General features: G+C 46.6%; 1 protein-coding gene across 7 annotated transcripts in view; it reads left to right on the top strand.

Annotated features, from left to right (window-relative positions):
* The first annotated feature begins 3,046 nt into the window (after positions 1-3,046).
* The window catches only part of SEMA3F (semaphorin 3F), a 122,978-nt gene continuing 111,129 nt past the window's right edge, over positions 3,047-14,895 (top strand). For 2 of the 7 annotated variants that reach the window (XM_028718636.2, XM_028718642.2), the window contains exons 1-2: positions 3,047-3,675; positions 14,346-14,505. In XM_028718636.2, coding sequence (XP_028574469.1) covers positions 14,394-14,505 — 112 coding nt within the window. In that variant the 5' untranslated portion in view covers positions 3,047-3,675; positions 14,346-14,393. Of the gene's footprint in view, positions 3,676-3,711; positions 3,842-4,672; positions 4,898-5,866; positions 6,182-7,682; positions 7,719-14,345; positions 14,506-14,895 lie in introns of those variants that run through there. The other 5 variants (XM_028718637.2, XM_028718639.2, XM_028718638.2 and 2 more) reach the window with 5 other exon arrangements.

Below are 14,895 nucleotides of genomic sequence, written 5' to 3' on the forward strand. Positions count from 1 at the left end.
TTTACTGACAGGTGGCCAGCTTACCTCTGTTTAAAAACCTCCATTCAAGCAGAGTCCACAACCTTCGAAGGTAGCCAGTTCCACTGTCAAACAGCTCTTACAGTCAGAAAGTTTTTCCTGATGTTTAGTTGGAATCTCCTTTCTTGGAATTTGAATCCATTGGTTCAGGTCCTGCCCTCTGGAGCAGCAGAAAGCAAGCTCGCTGCATCCTCCATGTGACAGCCCCTTAGATTTTTGAAGATATTTGAAAACCCAACTGACGTTCCAATTCAGCAATAACCTGTGGGTTTACCTTGGAGAAAGTAGCAGGACAAAAGAAAAACCTCTCAGGCCCGTGCCTAGCAATCATTTGACAAACGAAAGTGTAGAGAAGAGCCCTCATTCTTCTCTTTTCTAGGGTAAACTCACCTAACTTCTTCAACCATTCTTCATAAGGCTAGGTTTCCAGACCAATTAATTGATTGATCAGTTAAAAGTCAGGTGTTTCATAAACTAGACTTTCTTTGATCAGCTGACCATCCTGCAAAAAATAAATAGTGCTATGAGAGTGTGAGAGTTTGGGGGTTTGGAGTCGTCTGATGAGCATTAGCTAACTCACACACAGCATACCCAAAGTGAAAAAGACCTGTACTGCCAGTCACACATTGTTGTCTACATGGTTTATCGTCATTTGTGCAAGTCAGGGGTGATAATCAAATTTTGAAGTGGCCCAGTATTTGTTTTCTGTAACTGTTGTGAGGTTGCAATGTCAGTCACTTAACCTTTTAAATCTACTGCTTTTTATTAAATCTACTGCTTGTGTAGAAAATCACAAGTATTCTGATTTGCACACATTTTTAAACAAATCCTACCATGCTGATTCCATTAGGTACGGGGTCAGTTTCCTAAAAATATTGAGACCACCTAGCCAAACAACTTAGCCAAGTTCTCCATCTGGTCATGGCACTAGAGGCTTACTTTATGAAGATCTGAAACAGTTTTTGACTGCAGTGAGAAGTGATAGTATTCCTCCTGATTATAAACATAAGTTACCTGAGACGTTTTTGATTCAGGGATGCATCCCAATTGCTTTGAAAGCAATAAGGATACTATATTTTAAGGGGTTTTTTTGGTGGCGTGATGTTCCAGCTGCTTAACAGAGCCCAAAACAGAGCAGCTGCTAAAAGTTACTCCGGCTTTTGCTTTCCCCGTGTGCAACAGAAGAAGATACCTTGTGCCAAAGATGCATTCATGAATTATACATAAATGTGAAAGACACAAGGGATTGCCGGGGGGGGGGGGGGCTAGGTGGAGGCAGCAGAGGAATTATGCATCCTTCCTTGCTTAGCCTTAGGCCAGAACCTGTCATTTGGATTTCAGTGCAGAACTTTTGGCTGGTCAATCATTGTATGTCCTTAGAGTGATGAATGTCAGGTTTCCTGACTCTCATAGCTATGCCCAACCTCATCAAAACTTGCTCACTCTTAGGGGCATTCACATATATCCCCCCCCCCCCCCCCGCATAGAAGTAATCTCTCCAGCGTAGGGGGGATGCGTATGCTGGCACTTCTAAATGGAATGCAAGTATCTGTTTTGCCAGGAGCGCACAGGTCAGAAAGCCAACATGTGCAGTGTGCAGATTACCTCTGTGTAGGGGAAAAAATGTAAATTGCTAAACAGCCTTCAGTATGTGCACAAAGCAATAAGCATATACCTATACATTTGTAAATCATTCTATTGAATATTTTTCCGCCTTTTTAAAGGGCACAACAACCCCCTCACTCACTAGGATATACAGCCAGACCTGGGAAAGAAGGATCTCCTTTCGGTGAAGCCAGACCTTATTGATCTTTATATACTTTAAATACGTAAAACTCCACCCCCCATACAAACATGTTTCCCACTGTTTTGACTCAAAGGTGGAGCAAACCTTAACTGAGGATGAGGTATTGATCTAGGCTTGAACCTGCTCACACTCCCATCTGATGCAGAACAGCGTGTTAGGGGGTCGCTACTTGAAATGGGATCCCTCTGCAGCATTTCTACACTTTCTTCATCTTAACCTCAGCCCCGCTGCCCCCCCCCCCGACCCCAATACTTCCCTCCACCCACAGACCTAAGAGGTAGGTCTTCCGCCTAATCCCATCCACCAAAGGGTTAACCTGGTTTGCCTAAGCTGCTGAAACGACTAAGGCGCTGGGATGGGAAGACGTGGGGCGGGGTGGGGGAGAGAGATAACACTCTCTCCCGCTGTCAGTTACGCCCGAGTTTTCTTTGTTGCAGGATATTTGTTGAAGGATCTGTCTGGTTGGATTTTGCAACATTACAAAGCAAGGCCCCTCTCCACCTCTCCCCACCCCACCCCACCCCGCTCGCTCCCCACCATTCAATTCACCCTCACCCCGATCTTCTTTCTTCTCCTGCTTTTTCTATCTTTTCCCTCTCCTTCTCTCACTCTAACCCCCCACCCCACCCTTCTGTCTCTCGCCCCCATCAGCCCTCCACCCCCGGGATGCGAGACACTCCCTTGCAATCCACCGAATAACTCAGTCAGAGAGAGAGAGAGACAAAGGAGTCGGTTTATTTATTTATTTGTCTTTCCCATTCCTCCCCCCCCCCCCCCGCGCCTGTTTCGTCTGCCTCTCTCTGGGTTTTCTAAGTGTGGGGAGGGGGGGAAGAGGGGAATCCCCGTCCACAAAAGCACAGAGTTAGGTGGCAAGAGGTGTATGTATACACGAATTTGGGGGGTGCGTGATCAGTCTTGTTTCGGATAAGGCACTCCCCCCCCCAATTCTCTTGATGGAATAGGGAAGCCGCGGGGGGACTTGCTGAAACTCAGCCTTAGCCGGAGGGAGGAGAGAAAGTCAACAGTCGCGCGAGCCGGACTCGCCTGATACCCGGAGAGAGCGCAGGAATCCCGCGGCTCGCTCGCTCCCTCGCCCGCCTCTGCCTTGCCAAGCCCAGCCGAGCGGGGCAGCAAGGCTGGGGGGGGGGGTAGAGGAGGGAGGGAGGGAGGGAGGGGAGGGGCAGCACAGGTGGAAAAAAGAGGAGGCGGTGGGGAGGAGAGAACGGCGGCGGGTCCGGCCCCCGCTTCCCTGCCCGGGGAGGTGGGGACGGGGAGGCGGGGCTATGCAAATGAAAGGCGGTAGAAGCCAATTGACTGAATAGGGTCTGGGTGCTCAATGTGAGAGGAGCGGATTTCGAGCGTGTGTGTGTGTGTGTGTGTGGAGGGGGAGGGTGGTGGTTTATTTTCTTTATTTTTCTTTTTGCGGGCAGGAGGCCACTTTCATTATTATTATTTCTTTTTCTTTCTTCCCTCCTCCTTCTGCCTCCTGCTCTCCGGGCCTGCAATGAGAACTTAAGGACCGAGTGAGTGCAGACGCGGGGCGGGCGGGCACACAGCCGCGCATTTACGCTCGGAACAAGCGGCGAGAGGCGCCGCGAAAAGTCGAGCCCGCTGCGCTCCGCGGGTGCGAAGGAAGTCCCATCCGGCTTGCCTGCTGCCTCTGGAAACCGGTTTGGGTCGAGCGTCTCTATGGATTGGCGGAGAAATCCACTCGAGTCCTGAATTCCAAGTCCAGGATTCCGGAAGGTGCTGCCGACCACATTGGAGGAGCGGCGGCGGCCGCCCGCTTACTTTGACCAAAGAGAGAGAGAGAGAGGGATGGCGGTGGGACGCCGCTACCAGGACAGCTGGTGAGAAAATGCCTCTTTGGTGTCAATAGATAGGGTTTTCGCTCCTTCCCATCCCCCCCCCTTTTTTTTACTCTGGATCTGGGACCAAGTGCTCGGGTCCTACTGGCGAGCAGCGACGTGACCTTTCTGGGGAACCGGCTAAACTGCTCTGCCTACACCCAAAAAGGTACGTCCGTGTGCGCAACGCGAGTTCATTCCCCCCTCCCCGTTTGTCCACGCGCCTCCGAATTAATGGAGAGAGTGAGTTCGGTTCTGTCAATGGAGCTGCCAACCTCCTCTGGGTCTCTGCTATAGCAAAGGTGTCACGTCGCCCCGTCTATGGAAGGGATCGAGCCGAGATGGACGGGTGGAGAGAAGCTCGGTTTGCCCCACGGGGCGGCGGGTGCAGCAGTTCCACTTTCCATGCCGTTGCTGCGCTGCTCTGCTTCCTCCCTGTTGATGGGAGCGTAGCAGGAGTGCCAACTTGGCCCCACGACCGTGGTGCCCGGGGCCGGGGGTGCTATGCAGCGTGCAAAATTTGTGGGTGCCAGGCCCCTTCATGGGGAATTTTATGGGTGCTCAGGGCCCCAGGGAGTTGGTACCTATGGAGCGTAGAAGGCGGTGATATTGTGTGTACAGTTAGAGGGGGGGGGGGGGACGGAGGCTGATGATCAAAGCTGACGGAGGTGGGGAGCTGTTGGAAGCAGCAAACTTTCAGCGGCTCCTTCACACTCGCTGCATCCGGAAAGTGACAGCGGCCGGCCGGTCCAATCCTTTTTTCCATCACTGTGATGGGAAAGTTGAGCAGTAATCCGGAAAAGTGGGAGTTGGTGGGGGCAGAGAGGGGAAAAATGGAAAACGCTGCCCGCTTTTATGCGGGTGAAATTATCTTTCGCCAGGGAGAAATGCCCACCCCCCTTGCACAAAAGCCCCCGTTATAACAACCCTGTTGTCTGCGGGGAGCGAGGTCTCCAAGGTGCTCCCGACTTCGCGACTCGCCTAAACAGGCACGAGTCTCTTTCCAGAGGGCGCTTCTGCTGCTGCCTTCGTGTCTGCTCTCGGCCTGGCAGCCCTCGAGGACGGGTCGGCAGCCGGGCAGGTTTAAAGGCCCGGAGCCGAGAGCAAGTACAGGGAGACGCCTGGAGAAGAAGCGACGCCAACCTCCTCCAGAGCAGATATGGGAGCCGACTGTCTTCACGGGACCCCTCTCTTTGCCTTCCACAAAGCGCTGGAAGCCTGCTTGGTATGTTTGCGCGTGTTTAAAAACGACTTGCGTGCAAGCCAGCCGGCTGGATCTTAAGCTTCAAAGTTCAGCCGTTTTGGTATAAAAATGTTACAAAACTGGTTGAAATTGTAGTGGTGGTTACTGGTTAGTGAATCGAGCGTTAATTCTGGGTCCACCGCCTTAGCCGGGGGCCGGATCCCTAGGCGTGCTCAAAGTTGCCACTGCCTTCGTTGTTGTCCCAGGGCAGGATTAACGCAGCGCTCCAGCACAGTCGTCCGGCTGGCGTCTGTGGGATGGGTGCAGAGGAAGGGAGGAGAGACTTTGGTGGTTTTCACGTGTGACGCGCACAGTTACCTGGGAGTAAGACACACGCGGAACCCCCCGCCCCCAGGTTTTACTTAAGAGTAACCCCGCAGGGTCGGGCTGCATAAACGCGCCATTGAGTCCCGCCCCCAGCCTAACTCGCTGCTTTTTATTTGTGTGCTCCGTGGGAATACTGTTCGTGTGGGACAGAAACGGCAGGTGAGAAATGAAGGCTGTGCGCTGGGGCGAGGCTTTTTATGCTGACCCAGCGCGCCTCGCAGACCGATTTCAGCCTCGCGTGTGAACATGCGGTGAAAAGTCTTTTGTTTTGCTTAGTTTACCACAGGGCTGGAGAGGTTAGCAGGGCATAAACTTGAGGGAGGAAACGTTTTCCTTGGCTCCAGACTGGGAGAGGAAAAGTCGGCTCCTCAGCCGCGCCAGCGGTCTGCGAGCCAAGGTCTCTCTCTCTCGCTCCCTCGTCCCAGCACGGACTGCTGAGGTGAAAGCTCACGCGCGCGCTCCGCTCCCGGGCCCGCCTTTATTTCTCCCTCTCCCCTCCCGCCGCGTGGTGGTTTCTTTTTCTCTCCTCCCGGTGCACCAGAAGCTCCGCTAGGAGGGCGGTAGGCGTGGCCCTGAGACTCGCGCCGCTCCTGCCAACTCTCCCTGAGGTAAAAACGCTGGGCGAAGACTGGAAGGCGGCCGCCGTCGAGGTTGTTTGGTGGGCCGGCCGGCCTGCCCCTCCTTCCTTCCCTCGCTCACTCGCTCGGCCCTCTCTTCTGCCAGCCTCAGCGTCGCTCGGCTTCTTCTTGTGCCCGCGTAACGCGCGCAACTGGCGGGCAATTAATTAATGAGCTCGAGGCCCTCGCGTTCCTAGGGAGCCAAGGTACACACGCTCCGCTCTTCATTTTTGGGGGGCCGATGACTTCCTGCGGCTTCAAGCGCCCGCGCCTTCGCCGGGCCAGCAAGTGCGAGAAGAGGAGCGCTTTTCACAAGTCGCGAGTGAGTCTCGGGCCTCTCGCGCTTGGCACGCGATAGTATCTCGTGTGGAAGATTGGTGGGGTGGTGGCGGCTTTTGTACTGCGAATGAGCATTCTGGGCAAGCGTAGGCTTTATATATCCACCTTTCAGGACCGACTAGAGCAGAGTTGCTTTCCGAAGCTTTACTTTACTGCCCACCCAGCTTAGCAGTTTTTAGGCTATCTGTTGATTGATGAATTGATTAAATGGGCATAATTTACATATGGTGAAAAACAGCTCTGAAGCCAAAAAAAAAAAAAAAAAAAAGGAGCTTATGTTCTTTGTGTTTAGCTGATGAATATGCCCTAGGAGACACTATCACGAAAGAGGCATCCTCTCCTGCTGTGAGAAGAGTGGAAGTATCTCTTTTAAAGATGGTGTTTGCCAGGTGTCACGAAAAGCAATACATAGCAGTCTGTTGCCGGATAACCAAGGGTACCTTTTTAGTCAAAAGGTATATATCGGTTGATCCAGCCAATCAAATCAATTAAACAGTATAGCTCTAATCAAATAAGGAAACTTGAGAAACCAGGCAGGTGTCTGCTTTCTGGCTCTGCCCTTGTCATGAGCAGCCTCACTTCTCGCTGTGGTTTGGGTAGAAGACAAATAAGACTTACCGTAAGTGGAGGGCAGGGGTTGTTGTTATGTGTGTGTATTTTGCATTTCCTTGGGTCTGCAATTCAAAACCTACAAAAGCGAGAACATGCAATTGAAAAAATTGGTTCTCTTATGCTTTCTGTCTTGCACAAACAACATTCAGGGTATTTTCACTTGGGAGGCTTAAATTGGTGCGCTGTTAAATTGCTCTATTATAATGCAAATGTAAAACCTGCATCAGTTTGACTATACTGTCAATTTCTCTCACGCAGTAGATCCTATGTTAACAACATTCACATCTGGCAAAAATAAGGAAAGAAATGCTTGAGCAAATTTTTTAGTGTCACGTGTCAGAATGTGAACTTAAAGGAAGTACTTTTCTGCACAATGTACAGTTAACCTGTGGAACTTATTGTGATACAGCACTTAGAGGGCCAGCCATTTGAATAAATCAGTCTCCAAGGAAAGATTAGTCAGATAGAAGATGCAAGGACCAGAAACAGCTACAAGCCAAGATGGTCATGGAGTATACTTTGCTTCCCAGTACATAACTTAGGAAACAAACACTAAATGATAGGCCATCCTATAATGCTATTGTTTTTTATGAGTACATCCTAAAAGCATTTGAATTATGTCAGAGAAAATATATTGAGTTATACTGATAAGTGGAGTTTGCAACAAAGTGTTGCAGTGTGGAGTGCTCCTTTTCAGCCAGTCTTACATTCCAGGATACTCCATCCACCTTGCTTGTCTCTCTTCCCTCCCCCTTCAATATTAGTTCAACATTTTGTGTTCATTCAGCATGCTCAGTCCTCACTAGACTGTTTTGAGTTACCCCTTTATGATTTTTCCTCCCCAAAGGGTTTTTGTACTTCTGCAAACATTGAGGTTCCCCTGAGTCTGCTGCTACCTCCCTCTTGTGGTAGGTGGTGCTATTTTGTCTATGAAAGGATTTGCAGTTGGATAATGTACTAAACTTACAGAATTCGTTTTTGCGCTAGCTTTTTTAATTACACATGTCTTCAGGAATAGAGATGTACAAATGGCATTGTGTTGTCAAATTTGCAGATCAGCCAAGGGTATCTTGCTGACCAGTAACTTTGAGAAGTGAGGGTCCCTCAGAATACTATTAATCATGTGGCTGTAATCATGCAATTTGATATTATTTTGTCCTGCATTTCAAAGTGTGTGTGAGGTCTTTTTGTAGAGCAGTACAGGCACAGCAAACAAATGTACTTTTCTGTATACTATAACATTCACAGACTAGTTTATAAGATTTTGATTTTTATATAGCCAGATATATCAGCAAGTATTTTAACCCCTATTAATTGTGAATCTCTTTTTATTTTTCTCTTAAAAACAAAACTAAAAACATGTATTACCTAGGTGGCCTTGCTCCCAAAAGAACACATTTCTGCTACTTTATTCATGATGAGCTTGGCAATGTAAGAAAATACTACATGCATATGTAAGCAGGTAGGAATGTGTGTCTGACTTTAAACTAGTGGACTAGTCACACATTTTTACTATTTCCTTGTACAGTTGAGAATAATTTAACATTAGGTGAGAAAAATACTGTTAATGTAGGCAAAAAGAGACAAGAAAGAGAATTTTGCTCCCTTTTCCACTCCCAACTAGTCCTCAATTTACGGTAATCCAGCAGCATATCCCCATTCTTAATAAACTCATGGTAGGCAAAGACATCTGGTTCCCCAGTTAAAGCAGGGATAGGAAACCTTCAGCCCTTCAGATGTCGTGAGACTGTGACCAGTCATGTTGGCTGGGACTAATGGGAATTGGAATCCAACAACAACTAAAGGGCCACAGGTTCCTCATCCCTGACTTAAAATGATCTCAATTAACAAGGCTAGGAAAGACCCCTTCTGAGAACTTGGAGAGCTGCTGTCAGTCAGAATAGAGAATACTGGGTTAAATGGACTGATTGACTGATTCAGTATGAAACAAGTCTACGTGCTTTATAATCAGCAATTTAAGAATAGGTGTCTAATAGACCCTCTTTTGTGTCTACTACAATTGTTAGAATTCTCATAATTATACATGAATTTGGTAAGGGAAAGTGAACATGAAAAAGAGGAAGTACTTAGATTGCTGCACCTTGTGAATACCAACCCAACAATGGGCTAGAAGGAATAAAACATTCCAAGAGGATTCTGCCTGTCTCCATATAGTCCAGGGCAGGCATAGGCAAACTCAGCCCTCCAGATGTTTTGGGACTACAACTCCCATCATCCCTAGCTAACAGGACCAGTGGTCAGGGATGATGGGAGTTGTAGTCCCAAAAAACATCTGGAGGACCGAGTTTGCCTATGCCTGGGTCCAGGGAGACACAGAAATTGGGCTATGGTGCCACAGAGGGGATCAAAGAGTTGCAGCTTAGTGTAGTTTGGTAAAGTTATTAGCCCTGTGCCCTGACAAGCAGATATGGAAGCTTTTGCTGGCATCATTCTCCAGTTGTGTGCATGCACACATTAGTCATGGAGTTATTAATAATTTCTCTTGTATTCCTGATTTTTTCTTCTTCTTTCTGCCTTTCTCCAAACATTTCCTGTTCTTTAAGTTCCTTTCTCAGGAGACTCAGATGCATGCACTGACATTTATAAACTGAAACTGATCAGAGACCCCTCTCTTCCTGAACAGATGCACTAGGAGCCAGCAGAAGGGGTCCCCAATCTTCCTTTCCTTCCATTATGATCTCGGCTCAGAAGTGGCTGGAATAATCTCTTGTTTATTTATGGTGACTGAAAAGTGGCTGAGCTTCATATGCAAAAGGACCGCTGGTCTCCAAGCATGACACACTGTCTTTTCCCTAAGTCCGCACAGTGACACATTCCATCAGGAGACAGACTGACACTTTAGAGCCAGGGAACACTTCTCAAGAACAGTACAGTATTTTCCTGATCGCTTTGCTTTTCTCTCTCAGCTTTCTGTTTCTCCTTTCTGCTTTCTTTTTCTTACATTCTCCCGCTCCCCCCCCCCCTTCTCTGCTCTTTTCCTTTGTTTGCCATCTCACTCACTCTCAATGGCATGCACAGCACCATCCAAATGCAATATTGGTATTTGCCAGAACTATTTCCCAAGGCCGGCGGGGGTTTGATTTAAATGCAGCCGATTGTAGCTTTTATTTCACAGGGTAATTTGGATTTTAGACATTCTGGTTCCAAAAAGAACTGATGTGTGCGCTGAGTGAAGAATCTCCAAAAGGGGAAGTGTGAATGTGTGTGGAAAGACAGGCAAATAATACAAATATTTACCTAGTGCAAAGGAAATTGCTATGATATATTGCCCCTGGGGAAATTTTAACTCCTGCAATTGTGGTGCATTGCCCACAGCCGAAGAAAGCTGTGTTCTCCTGGGGGCCCATCAATTACCCTAAACGTCCATAGAGCCAGTCTGGATTTGTTTGACTGATTCCAAGGATTTTCCTGTGAAATCCCTGAAGTTTGTTTCTGTCATTAACTACCACTTCCCTGCATCTCACCAGCGAACCAGAGGGGGCAGTGTTGGTAGCAATTATGCCCCCACCTTCCCTGACCCCCCCCCCTCAAGCATTCATCAATTTGGAGCACACTGGGAAGTGCTTCCATAGGGAGCCATTTGGTCAGTTTTCCTTTCCCTAGTTGTGGTATGTGTATGTACATTTTACTGCAAATTGTTCTTAAGAATTTCTTAAGAAACTGGCTGAAGTGCTAATAATGTGTATGCAGTACATTAGGTTTGAGGTTTTCAGTTACCTTGATTGCAAGCGAGAAACTCTAAATATTTAAAGGGGTTTTGCCTGCTCACATGTACACACATTGTTTGAATAATTTTAGCATGCTTTATAACTGCATCCATATGTACTCTTAGTACAATAGAAACAGAACAAGAGAAGGAGACCTTTGATGCATGCCTCTTGCCATCATATTCCTGATGTGGTAGGGGAATAAGGACTCAAATCCTTGTGATCCATTCAAATGAGCATTTTAAGAGCTGGGAAAGGACAGGTTCCTTCTTACTGAACAAGAATAAAGGGATTTTTTTGGGGGGCGGGTCCAGTACCACTCCAAGGGCTGTGGTTGAATGCCACATACTGAATCCAAGGGATCTTGCAAACTTCACAGGTTCAGCTGCTCAGAAAAACAAAATGTTACCTACTGTCTGGGTGGAGGGGAAGAAGATCCAAATTTAAAAATATGTGAAAAGTCCCCCTGGATCAGATCAAAGGCCCATCTATTTTTGAATGCAACAAGGAACTCTCCATTTGAGATTCTCAGTAGCTGGTAATCAGAGACAAACTACTTCCAGAACTGGAGGTAGAATATAACCATGCCTAGTAGTCATTTGAACTCTTGCCTGTGATAACACTATGCAGTTGCCCAAAAGAGATGGTAGAGCCAACAGATATTTGTTGCAACGACTGGAAGCACATTCTGAGTGGTTCATTCATGAGTACTAACCCATGTGCATATAGGGATGCCCTTCAACTACAGTACACCACCAAGAGAGCATGGACTAGACCTTATCATCATAGTCACTATGGCATAGTGTGTTGGAGCTTTTGCACTCAATATTACAGTATTTCTTTTGTTCTATTCTGCTTGTTAGCCTTTTCCACCTGTTCCATCTCTGTAGACTGCCAACTCCTGTGATTTGCCCTATATTTATTCAGCTCCCCAACACAATAAGTCTTCCAGCTGGATGCCTCTCAATGACATTAAAAATATATATATTTTGTTGTATTAAAATTAATGAGAGCTTTTAACATTGACTTCTGGGGAAAGTAGTTTGCACCAAAAGCCTGCAGTTCTACTGATGAAACAGTTCTTCTGATTGCCAATCTAGGGCTCTATGTGTTTTGTCCATTTCTCCGGTGTAACAAACAGTGAACTAATTCTTGTGAAGTGTTAATTTACTCTGAATATAGTTAAGTATGCTAAAACAGTGCATGAATGGTTTGCAGTTGTCCTAGAGCAGGGGTCAGCAAACTTTTTCAGCAGGGGGCCGGTCCACTGTCCCTCAGACCTTGTGGGGGGCCGGAATATATTTTGAAAAAACAACAACAAACGAATTCCTATGCCCCACAAATAACCCAGAGATGCATTTTAAATAAAAGCACACATTCTACTCATGTAAAAACACCAGGTAGGCCCCACAAATAACCCAGAGATGCAGTTTAAATAAAAGGACACATTCTACTCATGTAAAAACACGCTAATTCCCGGACCGTCCGCAGGCCGGATTTAAAAGGCGTTTGGGCCAGATCTAGCCCCTGGGCCTTAGTTTACCTACCCATGCCCTAGAGGAACTGCTTTTGTAAGCATAAAGCAACTGAAAGTGCAGAAAGCAGACAAATCAAAACTGTTCAGTTGCTGTATCATGTGACGGAATAGACATTATCCAGTGGTATAAAAGACAGTTCCTCCAGAGAAACAGAGGGCCAGGAAGCTATCTTTGGTTCATATGCAGAGGGACTCAGCAAAGGTGCATTGTGTATTAGAAAGTGGTATGTGTATTTTGGGGGCGGGGTGTCAGCTGAAGTGGAGAAAGCTGTATGTAACTTACACTTTGTGATGAATAAAGGTAATATTGCAAATTCCACATACACTGTCCCATCTGATTTCTGGCTAGCTAGTTTCACGGGGCCCCTGGCACTCTATTTAGGCAAGTCTGTCAAATCTTTTCCAGCTCAGAGGCACAGTGGAACCCAGCTGGTGGTACGCACAAACTTTTTTTTTTTTAATTCTACTATTAAGAAAAATGCATTTTGTCTTTGTGTGTGTGTTTTAAATAATTAAGTCCAGATTTCTCCTGACTAGAAAGTGGAGAATGTACCATACAAGTCCTCTTCCCCCCTGGTTCACTGCATTTCTGTGCTCAGCAGGAGGGTACAGAGGTAGTACATCATAAAGACTGCAGCCCCTTCCTCCTCTCTTTCTCTCTGTAGGGAAGGGGCACTCTTGTGGGGGTGGAGAAGCCCCCAGTGGGTGGGCTGCTGGCTCTGACTGCCATAGGATAGGCCTATAAGGACTCTTTTCATTCCTGAGAGGAGACGACTTGATTACTGCCCCTCAATCAAACCTTGTTTACTTTACCAAATGAGAGCAGCATGTGAGCTTGTTAATTGTAGTTGGGCTCATACGGTCTGGTATTCATTCTTTCTGGAGACTGCTCCAGCCACACTGTGAAAAGCTGATGTTCTGGTGGTAAAGACAGTGACCCTGGTTAAGAGTTCAGTCAGTGAAAAGGCACACACGGTCAAAGTGTGCGTAAGAGTACCGCAACTAACCCAAAAAGCTTACATTAATCTTACTTAAATCATAAATACTGATAATGTTATTGATGGATTCTTTGCATTATGTAATTATTCTCTATGCATTCAAATACAGAAAGTTGCTGTAACAAATGCCTCTGGGAACTTGCACACTAACTAGCAGTGTCTGGACTCCCCCCCCCCCCCTTCATTCAAAAGAAGAGGTGGGCAGAAGAGGAAGGGAGAATTTTCCATTCCAAATATATATCAGTTCTTTATGGCATGTGCTGCAGTTGTTGTTTTCTTCCTCTATCTGTTACCTTGAAGACAAAAAATATTTATCAAAGGCTAAGAATGGTTCAGGGCTAGAGGCTCCATGAAACCTAAAATGAAAAGTTCACAAAACACACAGAGAGGCAAAGTTAATCCAAATAATTATGTAGAAGATGTTCTGAAGTGTGACATGTGCCAGAGTACCCTCAATATAGGGGAGTGTATAAGGCCAGCTAAAACCATAATGTTAAAGGAATGCAGAACAAAAAAGTTGAAGCTCAGGTTCCTGTGTGCTCCAGGAACCCCCAAAGATTAGCTCTTAGTCATAGGGCGAGGCTGATTCTCTCACTATTTTCTCTCACAATGAGAAATACAGTGGTACCTCGGGTTACATACGCTTCAGGTTACAGACTCCACTAACCCAGAAATAGCGCTTCAGGTTAAGAACTTTCCTTCAGGATGAGAACAGAAATCGTGCTCTGGCGGCGCAGCGGCAGCAGCAGCGGAAGGCCCCATTAGCTAAAGTGGTGCTTCAGGTTAAGAACAGTTTCAGGTTAAGAACGGACCTGTGGAACGAATAAAGTACTTAACCCGAGGTACCACTGTATAACTTGGCATAGGTAATCACAGCCATAGTTTTGCGTTTTGGATTTAGTATAGCCATCTTGCACTATATAATGAGTATGGGAGAGGTACAATATATTATGAGCCCATTTTGATTGGGCCATACAGTATTCACTGCTGCAACAGTATTCTTCTCCCCACTCCAAAATTAGATGTTCTCTCACCTAATCTTAATTTCAGAATTGCAATTAGGTTGATTGACAAAGACTGTGCCCTGGGGAAATGGGCTAGCCTTCTGAAGGACAGACTGGTGAATTGTTAAACCTGCAAGTTTCTCCTCCCAAGGGTGGAGTTGAGCAGAATAATAGAATGACTTTTAACCAGAGAATTTTAGTTCAGTTCCTGTCTCATAACCTGTCCTGGGAAATAATGTTTCTGTCTTCACTTTCCCATCTCTTATAGATTCCCTAAGAATTCTGCTTGGATTTTGGATTCACACCTCTTCCCACTATGCCCCTCGTTGGCTTTTTGCTTTGGGCAACCTTACTAATTGTAGGCTGGTGGCCATCCTACTCCAAGGATTACCTCTTTGCTACTCCAAGAGTGCAGCTCACTTTCAAAGGTAAGGCACAGTCACTATGTTAAATCAGTGTTATAGCATAGTTGTGGTCTTCCTTGTGTTATGTTTTCTGGCAATTAATGGCTTGATAAAAGTTCTGTATCCAGAATGCGTCTCTTGAGGGCACCAAGATCCAGACCTGGAGGTTCTGTTTTAATTTCAGGTTCGCTAGAGTGGCCACTCTATCTTTCCAAGAATGCTATTTCCAGCAGCAGATTTTCTTGGGATCCTAGCCACGATAATGAGCAACACTTTTTTCTGGAATAGGTTCTGAGAAGCCCCTGGGCTAGCAGCCTACATCAATCACACATGTAGTGCATTGCACTTCAGTGTCTCTCTCCATCTGGAGATAACTGGCCTTGCAGCTTGTGGAGTTTCCTTAGATTTTTTTAG

The sequence above is a fragment of the Podarcis muralis genome, chromosome 2 (genome assembly GCF_964188315.1).
Source record: "Podarcis muralis chromosome 2, rPodMur119.hap1.1, whole genome shotgun sequence".
Taxonomy (NCBI): Eukaryota; Metazoa; Chordata; class Lepidosauria; order Squamata; family Lacertidae; genus Podarcis; species Podarcis muralis.